The 15,943-nt window shown below is 38.8% G+C and overlaps 2 protein-coding genes across 2 annotated transcripts; one reads left to right on the top strand and one right to left on the bottom strand.

Moving 5' to 3' along the window:
- Window positions 1-467: 467 nt before the first annotated feature.
- On the bottom strand, window positions 468-8,318 carry LOC140364947 (stomatin-like). The gene is made up of 7 exons (XM_072451325.1): window positions 8,243-8,318; window positions 6,889-7,001; window positions 5,122-5,194; window positions 4,332-4,414; window positions 2,760-2,963; window positions 1,904-2,038; window positions 468-673 (listed from the first exon to the last, which is right to left on the bottom strand). The coding sequence occupies exons 1-7, from the start codon at window positions 8,316-8,318 to the stop codon at window positions 488-490; spliced, it is 870 nt and encodes a 289-aa protein (XP_072307426.1). The 3' UTR covers window positions 468-487.
- Window positions 8,319-10,716: 2,398 nt separating this feature from the next.
- On the top strand, window positions 10,717-15,098 carry LOC140364948 (SH2 domain-containing protein 1B-like). The gene is made up of 4 exons (XM_072451326.1): window positions 10,717-10,872; window positions 12,752-12,815; window positions 14,469-14,781; window positions 15,064-15,098. Exons 1-4 carry the CDS (start codon window positions 10,730-10,732, stop codon window positions 15,096-15,098), a joined length of 555 nt encoding a protein of 184 aa, XP_072307427.1. The 5' UTR covers window positions 10,717-10,729.
- The last annotated feature ends 845 nt before the right edge of the window (window positions 15,099-15,943 follow it).

Here is a 15,943-nt window from a genome sequence, read left to right on the forward strand (position 1 = left end):
TGTCAGATTGTAAATACTGTTACATCAGCGGCTCAGATCACATCACGGCAGGCGACAGTGGACACGTAATCTCTTTATTAAAACAGAAGAACACTTTATAAATATATGTACCTTTACGTCACAATACATTTGACATATCAAGACTTTTCACTTCAGTTTCATGTCGTTAAAGTCAGTAAAAATCTCCCGTTTACATATGTGTTCATATTCTAAACAACTTGAAACATGATCATTAGTTGCAGCGCGGCCTTCACAGTAAGAATCCATGTTTTTCAAGGTATTTTTGAGCAATAAAAACACATTTCATTATAAAAACACCTGTAAATAAAATCAAGAGATCGATGAATTAATGCCGCACTGCAGAACATTCCAGACAAAGTGACAACGTGTCCACGGAGCAAGAAATTGTCAGTTTTCACCAGCAAAAAAGTCACAAATTGCACCTTTAAATCCGTTTCTCTTGCGTTTAAATATGCAGTGTGTAGAGTCACGTGATGCAGGACGCGAGTTTCTCCAGGAGTTCGATCGTCACGGCGACCACGACGACGGAGGCGGAGCTGTCGGCGGAGGAGAGCGACTGCAGGTACCGGAGCTGCAGGGCGACGGGCGACAGAGAAGAGGCCGCCTCCTTCAGGGCCCGGGACGCTCCGAGTTCTCCCTGAGCACAGATCAACTGAGAGGAACACACACCAGGTTTTACTTTGAAAGGACTCCATCAAACTTAATAACTATTAAAATAACACTAATCGAAATGTGATCACGATTATCTGGAGTATTTGGACTCTAAAAGTGGCATTATCAAATCAGAGTGTTAGAAAACAATACAGCATTTGTGATTTTACACTTTGGGAATACACATTTTCTATCTGGAAGACTTCATATACCGTATTTTCCGGACTAAGGTCGCACTGGAGCATAAGTCGCACCCAAAAAATGCATAATAGAGAAGAAAAAAACACATATATAAGTTGCACTGGAGTATGAAATGCAGTTGCAAGTGTGAAAATAAAAAATAATATCACATATAAGTCGCTCCGGAGTATAAGTATATAAGTATAAATATAAGTATAAGTCGCACTCCGGCCAAAACTATGAAAAAAGTTGCGACTTATAGTCTGGAAAATACGGTATATATATTTCAACTTCAAAAATCTCAATAAAATACTCGATGTACATTAAAGTACAGTGAGGTGTCTGTGGAGCTGCAGCCTGCACTTCCATCACTCTGCGCCAGTGAAATGTTCACTCTCCTGTCGATTTCATTAAAAAAGAAGTCCATCTTTACTAAATATTACAATTCAAAGTTATATTCCACCTACAGAGCCGTTAAACGTTTGTACAAAGACAGAACAAAGACAGAGGCGACAGTAAAGCTCAAAACGATGCAATTTCAATGAGAGATTGAACCACGGAACATCACAAAATATAAATTAACAAAATAATAATAATTAAGATCCCAATTTAAAGACAGTTAGAGTTTTTATGTCGACAAAATCCTGATGTTTTGGTTTTACTTTACATTTGTACAGAAATGTTAGTTTTTCATTTTATTTACAGTTATATGACAAACTGAACCTGAATTTATACTTTTGTGAAGCTCGAATACAATTTATCAGGCCAGAAATGTTGTGTTTTTTGTCTATCGTTTGTCATTTTTGAAACGCAAACTAACAAATCTACCCTGAACATTTTAAACAAAAAGTGTCATTAAGACTTAAAATCATTATTATTTCAATCTGATGTCAGTAAATAAATGAAAATATGACATTCTGTTTCACTTTTGCCTCCAAGTGCTTCCATTCTGCTCTTTTTAACATTCTGATGACCACATTTTAACCGCTCTTTACATCCAGGACATTTGAGGTTTGTGCGCTGTACCCAGAATGCATCAGTGCAGTCGTACCTCGGCCCGAGCTCGGCGATGGGCCTCCGCCTCCCGGGTCATGCAGCGCACCAGCTCCACGGGCAGGACTACACCTCTGAGCTCCACCCGCTGCACCTGAACGCCCCACGGCCTCGACGCGGCCGCCATCGCCTCCTGCAGGACACGAGCGGAATTACAGCCGACACGAGCGCTACACGTCTTACAGAGCTATAGGTAAACGCAGCACTGTCAAACTGAAGAAATCCTGGTGAGAACTGCTGTATTATGTATTTAAAGCAATAAATTAAGCAAGATGACGGCCAAAAATGTTTCCATAGATCTGACTCGTGAAACTGTGAAAAAGTTTAATTAGAGGGGAAATGTCATGCTTATTCTAAGTCAGTTCCTGAGCAGTTCTAAATCTAATTACGATCTAAATAAAGTGATTAAAATAGCAGATTGATTACTTTTAGTAGGAGTAATCAGTAGTCAGAAATAGGGCTGTCACAAACGATTATTTCAGTAGAAGTCGATAATTTTTTCGATTATTCCTATTGCACATTGAAACGTTTAAAATACAGCAATAGCAGCAGCTTTTGTCGATGGCTAATTGTGACCTACATTTGATTCATCTTGAAGTCTGGGGAGATTTCACAGATACAGATTTACAGATGGTAAAAGAAGTTTATTGTGGATTTTCACTCAAACATTTGCTGTGGAACTCACCTAAGGGCTCGATTACACAGACAAATGACAGATAAAACCCAAACTACGGATGCAAAACATACAGAAATGTCGTTATAGCAACAACAAATCGTCTAGTCATCATCCTGAACAACAAGAACACAGAAAGGAGATGTAAAGTAGAGCTCTAGATGTTTTTGGGAGACTTCACCTCGATGGTCTTGGCCGTGCTGCTCCTGAGGGCGAGGAGCTCGGACAGCGACCGGGACCCGACCGCGGCCCTCAGAGTGGTCTGGGCCAGGAGCCGAGTGAGCCGGGGCCCGTCCTGAACCCGGGTCACCCACAGCACAGGGTCCACCACGCGGTAAAACACCAGCACGTCCATCTGCAGAGGCACCGAGTCGGCGGTCAGCACCTGAGGGAAGCAGCACAGTCACTGACCAGGTTTGATTTAACTGCTCAAATGACCTGATCCGTTGCTTTGTGAACGTGCTTCAAAACATAATCATGGTCCATCAAGTGAATGAATCAAATTTAGTCCAAGTATCAATTTAGAATTAAATAAACCGATGCTGCCAGACGACTTTTGTGGAATAAACCTGAATAAATCATCTCTTTTAGCTCTTATTTTTGTTAGATAGAAAAAAATTCTATTGCCAACACGTCAACTAAACTGAACCATTTCCCAATCATAACCATAACCATAACATAACCATAACAATAACTATAACCATAACCATAACCATAACATAACCATAACCATAACATAACCATAACCATAACCATAACCTAAAATGTTCCTAAATGCTCTACAAAAAGAGCTGAAGCCTCTGGGAGTGGCCACTGGAAGCAGCACACACTCAGGTTTAGACAGTTTTAGTTTTAGACACAAATTTGCAATTGAACGTACTTTATGTGAAAATAGCTTCAATAAACCAAACTAAAATAAAGCAGACAATGCAATTAAAACGCCATATTCACAGTTTGGTTGTTGATGTAGTGTTTCGTCACGCCTTTAATGCATGTGGGACGAGCAAGAGGCGGACAGAATATAGATTAAATACAGATGTAGAAAGTGTCATCATGATTGGGAGGGGCGGGGCCAACAGCACTTTGTACGAAGTCTTGTCTCGTTTTATAATGTATAAAAAGTACATTTCAAAACTACTAAAAAAGTCATCTGAATAGTAAGAAACATTTGAATTTGATCGTCATGTCACAAATTTGTGTTTGATTGTATTTGTTGTGAATTTTCTCTATGTAGAAGTCTTCAGTCACCATAATTCTTCTTTATTTGGTGAAAAAAAATAATTGTCTGACCAGTCGACTAATCAAAAAATAATATTGCTGACTTCTAAAGCAACAAAAACCCAATGAAAAGCAACAAAAATATAACAAAAAGCGACATAAATGTGAGTAAAAGCAACAAAACCCAATGAAAAGCAACAAAAAAGCAACAAAAAGTGACATGTGTGTAAAAGCACCAAAAATCTGAATTGTGACTAAAAATGCCAAAAATCTGCCTAAAAGAAAAAATAAATGGGACAAAAGCATCAAAATCTTGACAACAGCGACAGAAATGTGACAAAGCAACAAACGTGTGGCTAAAAGCGACAAAAACATGACTTACAGTGACAAAAACATGACAAAAAAAAGCATAAAATGTGTCTAAAAGCAAAGTGAGTCTTATGGTAGTTTGTCAGTTCATATTTCACTCTTTCTAATAATAATAATAATGATAATGATAATATCTGTTGAAATGAAACCCAGACGTGGTTCTGACCTGTTGTGGTTCCGTGTGGAGGCAGACGGTTCTAAGGTCCACTTTCTGAACCTCGTCCAGCCACGGGATAATCCAAAACAGACCTAAGAACACAACAGAACCATCCAGAAGGAATCTGCTATATTTAGTTTAAGCGTAAATGATGTCACTTTAACTAAATTGACCTGTATGAAACGTCAAACCCTTCTCACAATTACAAGTTCATGCATTTGTAGCTTAATGTGTCTGACTGACACTGACAGACTGAAATGTTTGAAGTGCGACAAAAACACGACTAAGAGTGACAAAAATGGGAAAACAAGTGACATAAATGTGGCTGAAAGCAACAAAAACCTAATGAAAAGCAACAAAACAGTGACAAAAACTTAATGAAAAGAAAAATAAAGTGTCAAAAATCTGATGAAAAACTAAACAAATTCAACAAAATTGTGACTAAAAGTGCAAAAAATCTGGCTAAAAGAAAAAAAAAAAATGGTCCAAAATCATCAAAATTGTGACTAACAGTGGTAAAAATGTGTCTAAGTAACAAAAGTATGGCTAAAAGTGACACAAACGGGACTAAAAAAGCATAAAATGTGTCTAAAGCGACTCTTATGGTAGTTTGTCTTTCTCCGTTTTGTCAAATCTCCCGCAACTGTAAACTTTGAACAGAGTCCTATCATTAAATCACAAATCACTAAAGGAAACACACAATGCCAGGTACCGCACAACAATGCCAGGTACCACACACAATACCAGGTACCACACACAATACCAGGTACCACACACAATACCAGGTACCACACAATACCTGGTCCTTTGACTTTGCTTTTGATAAGTCGTCCCAGCCTGAAGACGACCGCTCTTTCGTATTCTGGAATAATCTGAAACATTGAGATTTACATTTAGATTCATCGTCATTTCCTTTATGTGAGATGTTGTTGCTGGTTAAGAGAGATGTTGTTGCTGGTTAAGAGAGATGTTGTTGCTGGTTAAGGGAGATGTTGTGGCTGGTTAAGAGAGATGTTGTTGCTGGTTAAGAGAGATGTTGTTGCTGGTTAAGAGAGATGTTGTTGCTGGTTAAGAGAGATTATGTTGCTGGTTAAGGGAGATTATGTCGCTGGTTAAGGGAGATTATGTTGCTGGTTAAGAGAGATTATGTTGCTGGTTAAGAGAGATGTTGTCGCTGGTTAAGAGAGATGTTGTCGCTGGTTAAGAGAGATGTTGTTGCTGGTTAAGAGAGATGTTGTTGCTGGTTAAGAGAGATGTTGTTGCTGGTTAAGAGAGATGTTGTTGCTGGTTAAGAGAGATGTTGTTGCTGGTTAAGAGAGATTATGTTGCTGGTTAAGGGAGATTATGTCGCTGGTTAAGGGAGATTATGTTGCTGGTTAAGGGAGATTATGTTGCTGGTTAAGGGAGATGTTGTGGCGGGTTAATGGAGATGTTCTCGCTGGTTAAGGGAGATATTGTCGCTGGTTAAGGGAGATATTGTCGCTGGTTAAGGGAGATGTTGTGGCTGGTTAAGGGAGATGTTGTGGCTGGTTAAGGGAGATGTTGTCGCTGGTTAAGGGAGATGTTGTGGCTGGTTAAGGGAGATGTTGTGGCTGGTTAAGGGAGATTATGTTGCTGGTTAAGGGAGATGTTGTGGCTGGTTAAGGGAGATTATGTTGCTGGTTAAGGGAGATGTTGTTGCTGCTTAAGGGAGATGTTGTGGCTGGTTAAGGGAGATGTTGTGGCTGGTTAAGGGAGATGTTGTGGCTGGTTAAGGGAGATGTTGTGGCTGGTTAAGGGAGATGTTGTGGCTGGTTAAGAGAGATGTTGTTGCTGGTTAAGAGAGATGTTGTCGCTGGTTAAGAGAGATGTTGTCGCTGGTTAAGAGAGATTATGTTGCTGGTTAAGAGATGTTGTCGCTGGTTATGAGAGATTATGTTGCTGGTTAAGGGAGATGTTGTGGCGGGTTAATGGAGATGTTCTCGCTGGTTAAGGGAGATATTGTCGCTGGTTAAGGGAGATGTTGTGGCTGGTTAAGGGAGATGTTGTGGCTGGTTAAGGGAGATTATGTTGCTGGTTAAGGGAGATGTTGTGGCTGGTTAAGGGAGATGTTGTGGCTGGTTAAGGGAGATGTTGTCGCTGGTTAAGAGAGATTATGTTGCTGGTTAAGGGAGATGTTGAGGCTGGTTAAGGGAGATGTTGTTGCTGGTTAAGGGAGATGTTGTGGCTGGTTAAGGGAGATGTTGTGGCTGGTTAAGGGAGATGTTGTGGCTGATTAAGGGAGATGTTGTGGCTGGTTAAGGGAGATGTTGTGGCTGGTTAAGGGAGATGTTGTGGCTGGTTAAGGGAGATGTTGTGGCTGGTTAAGGGAGATGTTGTGGCTGGTTAAGGGAGATGTTGTGGCTGGTTAAGGGAGATGTTGTGGCTGGTTAAGGGAGATGTTGTCGCTGGTTAAGGGAGATGTTCTTGCTGGTTAAGGGAGATGTTGTGGCTGGTTAAGGGAGATGTTGTGGCTGGTTAAGGGAGATGTTGTGGCTGGTTAAGGGAGATGTTGTGGCTGGTTAAAGGAGATGTTGTCGATCGTTACCCGGGCGCAGCTCCATATCATGACCGGGAACAAGAGGACCATGTAGACCAAAGACAGCGCGGTCACCACGGCTTCCAACACCTCCAGCGCTCCTCGGCGCCACCGCCCGCCATCTGAGTCCACGCGGTGAAGCAAAATGACAGAAGATTTTTATGTTCAAACATCTGGAATGGAAGCAGCTCTACATATTTTCACTGATTCACAAACGTCTGATCGAGGCCTATTTTTCCAAAAACGCCTGAAAACATGACCCCCATTTCCAACTGAAGCTGCTCCTGAACCTCGGGAGCACAAACCATTGGCTGGAGCCTTTGTGAAGCTGACACTCTGTAGTTTTGGACTCTAGTGTGTGTTTTACTCTAATCATAAGTAGAAACTAGTCCTGCCTTGATTTTCTTTGTTAAATATATAAATGAGTAAAGCTGGTTTCTGGAGGGATCGGCCGATTGACACTAAAATGAGCTTCTGTTGCGGTTTGACCGTTCTCTTTTAAAAGGTGAAAGTAAATTAACTAAAAATTAGTTTTAGGGATTGTAATAAAGCAAAAATGTCCAGGCAGAATCCATACAAAAGTCCTATTAGTTTTTCATTTTATTCATTTTTTACTTGTGGGTTTGGAGTATAAACTGAGCCTGATGCTTCCCAGAATGAGCGATTTGACTGGAAATAAGTGCGTTACAGCTTCATTTTTATTTTCACAGCTTGAAAACTCCCTTTTTGAAGATGGACAAAATGGAATAAATAAAGAAAAAGTCCAACGTCCAGGCGTGAGACGTCCTCAGCATATTAAGTCTTTATAACAATGTTGTAACTGTAGATAACATGAAAGGACTGGTGTAAAGAACATGTTTGCTTCAGGCTAAAACGCTGGTGTTTTTTTATATTCTACAGTAAAATTGCTCATATGAACATCATCGTCGTCACTATCATAAAACTGAAGCTTATTTGGACGTTCTGAACTATTTATTTGCTTCTCGAACTACAATTTTATTTGTATTTGAGTTTGATGCAACTTGTGGTAAAGTAACTATAACATTGATAACTGATCATAGATAGTATTTCCTCTCATAATCAGCTATTAAATGAACAAATATTACAAAATACAAGAGTAAATGTATTTAAACCAGGCTCTGATATCACCCACATTTATCTGAGAGGTTTTCATCATATATATTGTGATATTCTGTTGAATTCATCTCAATTTCTCCATTGATTTGACTTTATGTTCCACTTCCCTTTAGTCTTTATGTTAGATTAAATTTAATTAAAACAAGAGCTATGAACAAGAAAAGACAAAACATTTTAAAACGTTTAACAACTTTGACCACGTTAGTCTTTAAAGTGTCTGATTTACCTTCGTGAATCTTTTCCAGACTTTCAGGATCAGAATCATCCGCGTGAAGAGCTCTCACTCTGTTACCGCGGAACATCAGTCTCACGGCGGCAATAAATCACCTTAAAACCAACATTCATATATTATTTATCAAGTTAATACCACCATTTGTTTATGTTGTTGTCGATCATTTCCTTCTTTCTCTTCACTTGTTTATTATGAGCGCGTTTCCAGCGGGATTAGCGCAGATCAGAGCCGTCCTCTGCGTGCTGCTGCCACTTCCGCGTCACGTTGCCATTGGCGACAGAGCCACGCCCACTCGCACTGTGACGAGGCCGAGCTGAAAGTTTTGAAGTTGCGCGTGAGCAAAAGAGGTAGAAAAGCTTTAGATTGGTAAATATCGTAAACATTATGAGTAAATATCACATTCATAAAAGTGGGAAAAACGAAAAACATTGAGTATGTGCTTTGAAAACGACTTTTAATTGTATATAATGCTGTCAATTCTCTAAAAAATAAGAGTAAATCTGCTGATGCCTTTTTGATATTCTAAACGATGTAGTTCTATTAAGTTTAAACTGTTACTTTTTGTAATGTTATATTATTTGTTATCATCTCATGACACGTAATAATATTGCCTTGACTTTTTTTTTGTCTACACAGGAGTTTTGTATTGTTTATTTTCAATGAATAATAATAATAAAAAAAAAGAGGTAGAAAACCCGTTGAACATGTCTCTGCAGAATGTACTCAGATCGGGAAATTCTGGTCCAACTTTTATCTTACAGAAATATTTGGTCAAAATGTTGTAATATTAAAGCTTCAAATATTAGATTGGATTGAAAAACATTGTAAATTTAGATTACGACACTTCATAATGAGTGAGACGTTAATTTAGTAAGATCATTTTACATTTTACATCCTCAAATTCAAATTATATTATCAATATATTTTATTCTATGCCTTGCAAAACTCATAAAAAATAATGTGACAAATAATTCCCCTCTTAGTATTACTTTAAGAAGACAGATATTTTTATTTGTTGAATTAATAATAAGAAAAATAATGTTTTTGAATGATTAGACAAACACAAACTAATATGTGGTCGAAAACATTCTAAACTAAATCAAAATGTACTTTTTATTTTTCCAGCCGCTGTAGATCATTGCTCTGTTGATCAAAAGTCCTATTAAAGATACATATTATGCTTTTGGGGTATTTAATATTAAACTGCACTGGGAAAGAGGATTTTTAGAAGTCATAGATAACAATCTGTTTTAAAATAGCTTTAACGATATAAAAGTCATTTCTCAGTAGACACAACTTTTATGAACAATATAAAAGTTTGTAACTTAAAAGGTTTTTCTAAAGCATTATTTCAATTATAAAAGGATCTGAAGTCTAAACTGTGTGCTCTGATACCACAATGCGTTCAGTGGTCGCCTATGACAACCGTTTGACAGTTGCGTTGTCGTGTTACTGAAATGTCTGGCATAATGATAAAACAATGCATGTTTTTTTCACAGTCTCCTCTTTCACATCCTCCGTTCGTGACTTCCTGTGAGGTGGTTTCTGATGTGTGTCTGCTCGTACTCGTCGCCCCGTTTCCACTGCAGCCGCGTCCTCCCCGTCGTCTGCACAACACGGATCCGACGCTTTGAACTTTGAGGCAAAAACTATGATTTTCTATTGAGATTCGAGGCGGCGGTGTCAGGTAAGAACGCACGAGAGAGGACGATATCCACAAAAGATGTATGTTGTATGTCATTTTGGAGAAATGTAGGAAAAGAAAAAAATGATTGACTATTTTAGCTTTAATTTAAAAAGAACAATTTAAAAAGGCTGCAAAAGGAAGTTTGCAGTGTTCACATTTGTGGTTAATCTTTCTGCAAATTCACGTTTTGTGTGATTCTTGAACATTAACGATGACACAGGAACGCGTCAGTAAATTTCAGATCGATTTTTACACTATAATCATTGAAAAAAAGAGTTTTGAGGCACACATTTTGCCTATATCTCTCAGTATCTCTCACTTTATCACAACAAAATATAACATTAAGTCACTCCACTTTAATTTTGTGAATAGTTCAATTAAATAACATAAATAATGACAAAACAACACAAAAAACAGTTTGCATGTATGAATTTAAACTTTAAAAAACTATTTATAAATGTAGAAATGCAGAACGGATGTAATTTGGTGTAAGTTTTGTCTTTAGTTGTATAAAAATGAGACTCTTTGCACGGCTAAAACAATGTGGTTTTATACTTCTGGTGGTGGCCTGGTTTCAGTTTATTTCTGTGTGTGAGTTTAAGCAGCAAAGTTATGACATGAACATGACTGAAAAACTGTGAAAAACTGAGCAACTGTCAATCTATTAAATAATCTAGTAAATCTAATAAACCTGCATGAATCGGGACCACATGAAGGTTATAAAGCTCTTCTAACCAAACCTGTTCTAAATGAATGATGATGCGGTTGTGTTTTTATTGCAGGTTGCGGTGACGATGGCTGCAGACTTGCCGCTCTGTTACCATGGCGCCATCAGCAGGAAGGATTGTGAGGATCTGATGGGGAAGAAGAAGAAAGACGGCGCTTACCTGATCCGCGACAGTGAGACGTTCCAGGGCGCCATGTGCCTCTGCGTCTAGTGAGTAACAGTGTCTTCATGATACAGTCCACAAATGTGCGCGAGTCTTTCAGATATTAAAGCCTCACCGCGTAATATTTCAGTCAAGTCATGTCATTGCACTAAAATCCACGGACCTGACTTGTAACTTGGCCTGGCGGTGTCACCTGTTTGTCTCCAGGGAGATGTAATCAAACACAAAACAAAACCGAACACAACAAGACCAGAGAGCGAAATGCATACAAACTGGACAAACTTTGGACTAAATGGGACTTTATTTAATATTTATGCCGTGATCTTCTTCTTTTCTTCTGTTGATGATTGTTTGATGTCTAATTCTGATTACCGTATTTTCCGGACTATAAGTCGCCCCTTTTTTCATAGTTTTGGCCGGGGTGCGACTTATACTTATATTTATACTTATATACTTATACTCCGGAGCGACTTATATGTGATATTATTTGTTATTTTCACACTTTTCTCACCGCATTTCATACTCCAGTGCGACTTATATATGTTTTTTTCTTCTCTATTATGCATTTTTTTGGTTGGTGCGACTTATACTCCGGTGCGACTTATAGTCCGGAAAATACGGTAATCAGAATTAGACATCAAACAATCATCAACAGAAGAAAAGAAGAAGATCACGGCATAAATATTAAATAAAGTCCAATTTAGTCCAAAGTCTGTCCAGTTTGTCCATTTATATTTAAGTCTGCATGTCATTTTTCCCATTTATCAGTCATTTCTTTGTGATGGTCGTGTTTCCTGCTGCCACATGTACGCTCCAAAAGTATCCATGGATTGTGTCCATGGCAGGAGTTTCGAGGCCCAAATACATAATACATAGTTCTAAAGCATCTGCAGTGCGTTGGTTATTTCAGTCCAGTATTTCTGAGCAGCAGGTCAGTCCCAGAGCACGTGACAGTGGTTTGCCTCCTGCCACAGTTTCTCCTGCCACAGTTTCTCCTGCAGTCTGCATTTCCCTGTGAATAATGGGCATTTTGACATGGTGTTTCAAAAAAAACCTGATATGATTTTCCAACAGAATTCTGATTTTGTGGTCCTCCAGTGAGAAGTACATATATTTTCCCATTCTTCGTCAGTCACATTAAACATCTATTTTTAATGTAATTATTAGAGTGGCTGCTCGAATCATCGGCTCTAACTTTCTTTCTCCATGGAGTCGTGCAGGTGTGTGACAGGTGTGCTTTAAGAATGGCACACTTTATTGGTAACAACTGTATTGCATTATTATATAGTTGTCCTTAAAGCGATAGTGTGTAACTTTCTAGCGGTGCGTGGTTATATGAAAGTAGAAAGTTAAAAACCATACTTCGGAACATTCTCCATGGAGATAAATACTTTTTATGCCATACTATGTTTATTATAGACAAAAATACAACAAAATTTCCCTGGAAACAAGCAGAAGGCTCCTCCGGGCCAGGTACGAGTCAGGTTTGTGGAGAGGCAAGCCCACTCTAAAATGTTCAGTGCAATAAAAACATGCAGAAATACGAAATCAAGTCTATTTTTTGGCCAAAATGTGACATACTGGGGCTTTAGGGGGCACATATTCGATAAACTGGGTTTTTATGTGTTTTAATCATGTTATAACAGTGCTCCCTCATCACAAGTTTACACAAAGCTGTATTTAGTTTGATTTATGCCCGTTTGTTTGACTAACCTTGTGTTGTCCTGCATTTGAGGCTTAGAAAATATCTGTTGCCCCCTACCCCCTATCAAAACCTATAGAGTCACAGATGCATGGTCACATTGCCACTTTGCTTTCAGTTCGGCAATAAATCGTTTTCAGAGATTTACGTTTAATATAGTTTGAATAGCCTTGAAAAGCATGTGTCTTTTGAGTTATTTGTGATGTTTTTCTTCTCCTCTGCAGTAAGAAGCACGTGATCTACACTTACCGGCTGCTCAAGACTCTCTCTGGACAATACACGCTGCTGGTAAACAAACAAACACATCATTTTAGTTCAGCTTTGGAGGGAAACTTTCTACATTCAGACGGTTCGGACACGAGAAGAAAGAGTAAACACACAAAAACACAGATGAAAGTGGGCGATTCAAGGCTTAATTGGAGAAGAAAAAGTTACTGGTACTGACACTTTCAAACTCGTACTTTCCTTAACGTTATATGAAGGCTATTTTGTGTTTTTATTCAGATTTTTTTTTTGACATTGAATCTTTTTTTACATCGTTTTTTTTTTTTAGTTGATGTAAAAAAAAAATGCAATGTAAAAAAAAATAGTTTTCGATGTCAAGAAAAAAATTATTCGATGTAAAAAAAAAAAAAATCGATGTAAAAAAAATTCGATGCATAAATTTTTTTCATTTGATGTAAAAAAATACAATGTCAAAAAAAAAAAATTCGATGTAAAAAATAAATTTATTCGATGTAAAAAAAAAATCATTTGATGTAAAAAAAAATCGGTGTCATAAAAAACAAACATTCAATGTAAAAAAAAATACAATTTAAGAATAAACAAATTCGATGTAAAAAAACCTTTCATTCGATGTCAAAAAAATTCTGTGTACAAAAAAATACAATGTCAAAAAAAAGAAATTGTAATAAAAACACAAAATAACCTTCATACGTTAACGCTTTACAAGATTGTAGATAATGACTCAGAACACGAACACATTTCCCCAATTCTGCCTCGACTCATCGTGGAAACTGTGGGTGGCTGGAGTCGTGACGTTTCAGCCTGTCACTGTTTTTGTTCCACCATTAATCACATTTATTGCCATCATTATTACCGTTGATGGAGGTCAAAAACAATTTGCGATGACGCACATGTTCCGTCGTGGGCTCGTGCAGGATGTTACGCTCGATAACTCACATGTGGCTAAGCATAGGCTAATGTGGTCTGACGCTTTTATAAGTGACACTCTTAATTGTGTCATTTATAAGTTGATTACAGTGCGACTTGTTTGCCTATAACTTCAACAAGTCTGCACAGTTTTGGGGCAATAAAGAGAAGAGAAGATGTGCAATTTATGTTTCAAAATCAGGATTCAGTTCGCATCGCAGTGCACATTATAAACTAGGAGGAGGCTGAAATATAAACTGCTAAACTAATTGCAGGACTCAAGTTTTTCCATTTAAATAAAAAGTTAGATTTAGCATTTTTAGGACTTAAACGATTGAAGCCGTCGCGATTTGACTGTGGAAACACTTCAAATTTCGACTTGATTGCAGTATATGGTGCAGTCCTGGGTGTTTGGCGCTCTTCTGTGTGGGATTTGCATGTTCTCTCTGTGGTTGTCTTGACGACCGACCCTCTGAATGCGTAAGGAAACATGCGAATGGCCTGATACGAGCCGGGTCGAGCGTTGCGAGTTCGAATCTGACAATTTGCCGCATGTCCTTCCCCAGTGTCGTGCCCGTTTCACGCCCCACTGTCCAATAAAGCCTACAGGCCAATAAAATGTCCTCAAAAGTAAAAAGGAAAATGTGTCGTTCTCTTCTCCAGACTAAGGATTCTGGAGGCATTGGTCAAATACAGGGCAAAAATTCCCACTGACGAATATTAAAATCAAGTATATTTTACATTTCTAAAGTAAAAGCTGTTTTATTTCCTGTGTGCTTTTCCACGTAGGCAAGCGGAGAAGTAGCACCGGTGTATTTCAAATCCCTAGACGACCTCATCCAGCATTACAAGAGGAAAAACCAGGGTCTGACCATGCACCTGCGCCACTCCATCAAGAGGAAGACGGCGCTGCTGATACGAGCCACGACGCAGATCCAAAACCAGCCTCAAGTCCAGAGCCCGGCGGACCAGAGACATTCAGGCAGCCAAAGAAGCGCGTCCCAGGGAGGAGGGGACGAGGCGGCGGCGGCGGACTACAAGCATCCCAGGCCCGTGCAACCGTCCCTGCAACCGCCCGAGCGCGAAGAAGCGGATTACGAGAGTAAGAGATTTTTGTAAATACAGGAGCAAACAGGTTTGAAACTGGAAGAATCAACACCAAAACGAGGCGGATTCACACTTTGTTACGGTGTTCCTTCAGTCACGATGCCAAAGTCTAAATGTGAGATTACAGCGCGTTTCTGTCAGTCAGCCCCGCGGCAGCTGTGGCTTCGTAATAGCATAGTATCGCCGTGTGTCTAAAGTGAATGAAAAACACGTTAAAACCGACATTATTGTTAAGAATGACTATTTAATACGTGTGTTTATTTGTTTTTTTTTTCAGATGTTCCTGAATATGTGGAAGTACAGCCTTTATGAACGACGTACTTATGAGATATACTGTAGTACTGTAGTATCTCGACAGTCGAACGGTGTTTCATGGAGTTTTCTCACGGGACAATAATACAAGAACTGTAAAAATGGGACTAAGCGAGGACTAAAACAGAGACTAAACCACGTCTGGAGTATTAAACAAAACTCTTTGCTCATAAATCTTGCCTCGTCAAACTGGCCTGAGTACTTGTACAGTCAATTCAAAACCGGAAACGGATTCAAAAGTTGTGAAGACACTGCAGTTGTGAACAAAGAGTGCTTAAGTTGTGAACAATGAGTGCTTAAACTGCACGCTCTGGCAACAAAAGTGTTCGACTGTTGCCACCGGTGAGGAGGAAATGATTACAGTGGATGAATATGTTCCACCCTGGTGTTTGGATGCATGTTTTTTTGCGCAGTATTAGCAAATAGTGCTGCGATCTTTACATGTGTACACAAGTGTTTTTGAAGTTTCTACCTGTGAAAGCCGCTGCGTCCGTCTGACATGCAACGCTCAAGTGTCAGGTTTTTGTAAAGTGAAAGTGGAATGAAGTTGTTATGTCTTTACAGTTTGTGCATTGTATATAAATATGAGAAAAACAGATCATTTCAGTCAATTTATTTGTCTTTAATGACTAATAACAGCCAGAAAAGTATGCTTACAGCAAGAGTCCTCAGTTGCATCTGCTAATTTAAATAATGTTAATCTTTGGAGGCACAAATGAATCACAAACTATGATTTTAGGCCTACTCAAAATGCAAATAGGAAGATAAATTGCACCTTGATAATGCCAGTGAACTGTTGAATATTAGAGGACCAGTCAGGCTTGATTCTTCTAATATTTTCCGGT

The sequence above is a fragment of the Eucyclogobius newberryi genome, unplaced genomic scaffold, assembly GCF_026437365.1.
Source record: "Eucyclogobius newberryi isolate DKJ021-1_F unplaced genomic scaffold, fEucNew1.0.hap1 SCAF_18, whole genome shotgun sequence".
Taxonomy (NCBI): Eukaryota; Metazoa; Chordata; class Actinopteri; order Gobiiformes; family Gobiidae; genus Eucyclogobius; species Eucyclogobius newberryi.

Bases quoted from the DNA above. Each gene is read 5' to 3' on its own strand.
- LOC140364948 (XM_072451326.1), top strand. From the start codon at position 10,730: ATGGCTGCAGACTTGCCGCTCTGTTACCATGGCGCCATCAGCAGGAAG. The intron at 10,873-12,751 runs GTGAGTAACAGT...TCTCCTCTGCAG, and splicing joins GCCATGTGCCTCTGCGTCTA to TAAGAAGCACGTGATCTACA. The intron at 14,782-15,063 runs GTAAGAGATTTT...TTTTTTTTTCAG, and splicing joins CGAAGAAGCGGATTACGAGA to ATGTTCCTGAATATGTGGAA.
- LOC140364947 (XM_072451325.1), bottom strand. From the start codon at position 8,318: ATGTTCCGCGGTAACAGAGTGAGAGCTCTTCACGCGGATGATTCTGAT. The intron at 5,195-6,888 runs GTAACGATCGAC...TCAATGTTTCAG, and splicing joins TGATATGGAGCTGCGCCCGG to ATTATTCCAGAATACGAAAG. The intron at 674-1,903 runs GTACGACTGCAC...TGTTCCTCTCAG, and splicing joins ATCGCCGAGCTCGGGCCGAG to TTGATCTGTGCTCAGGGAGA.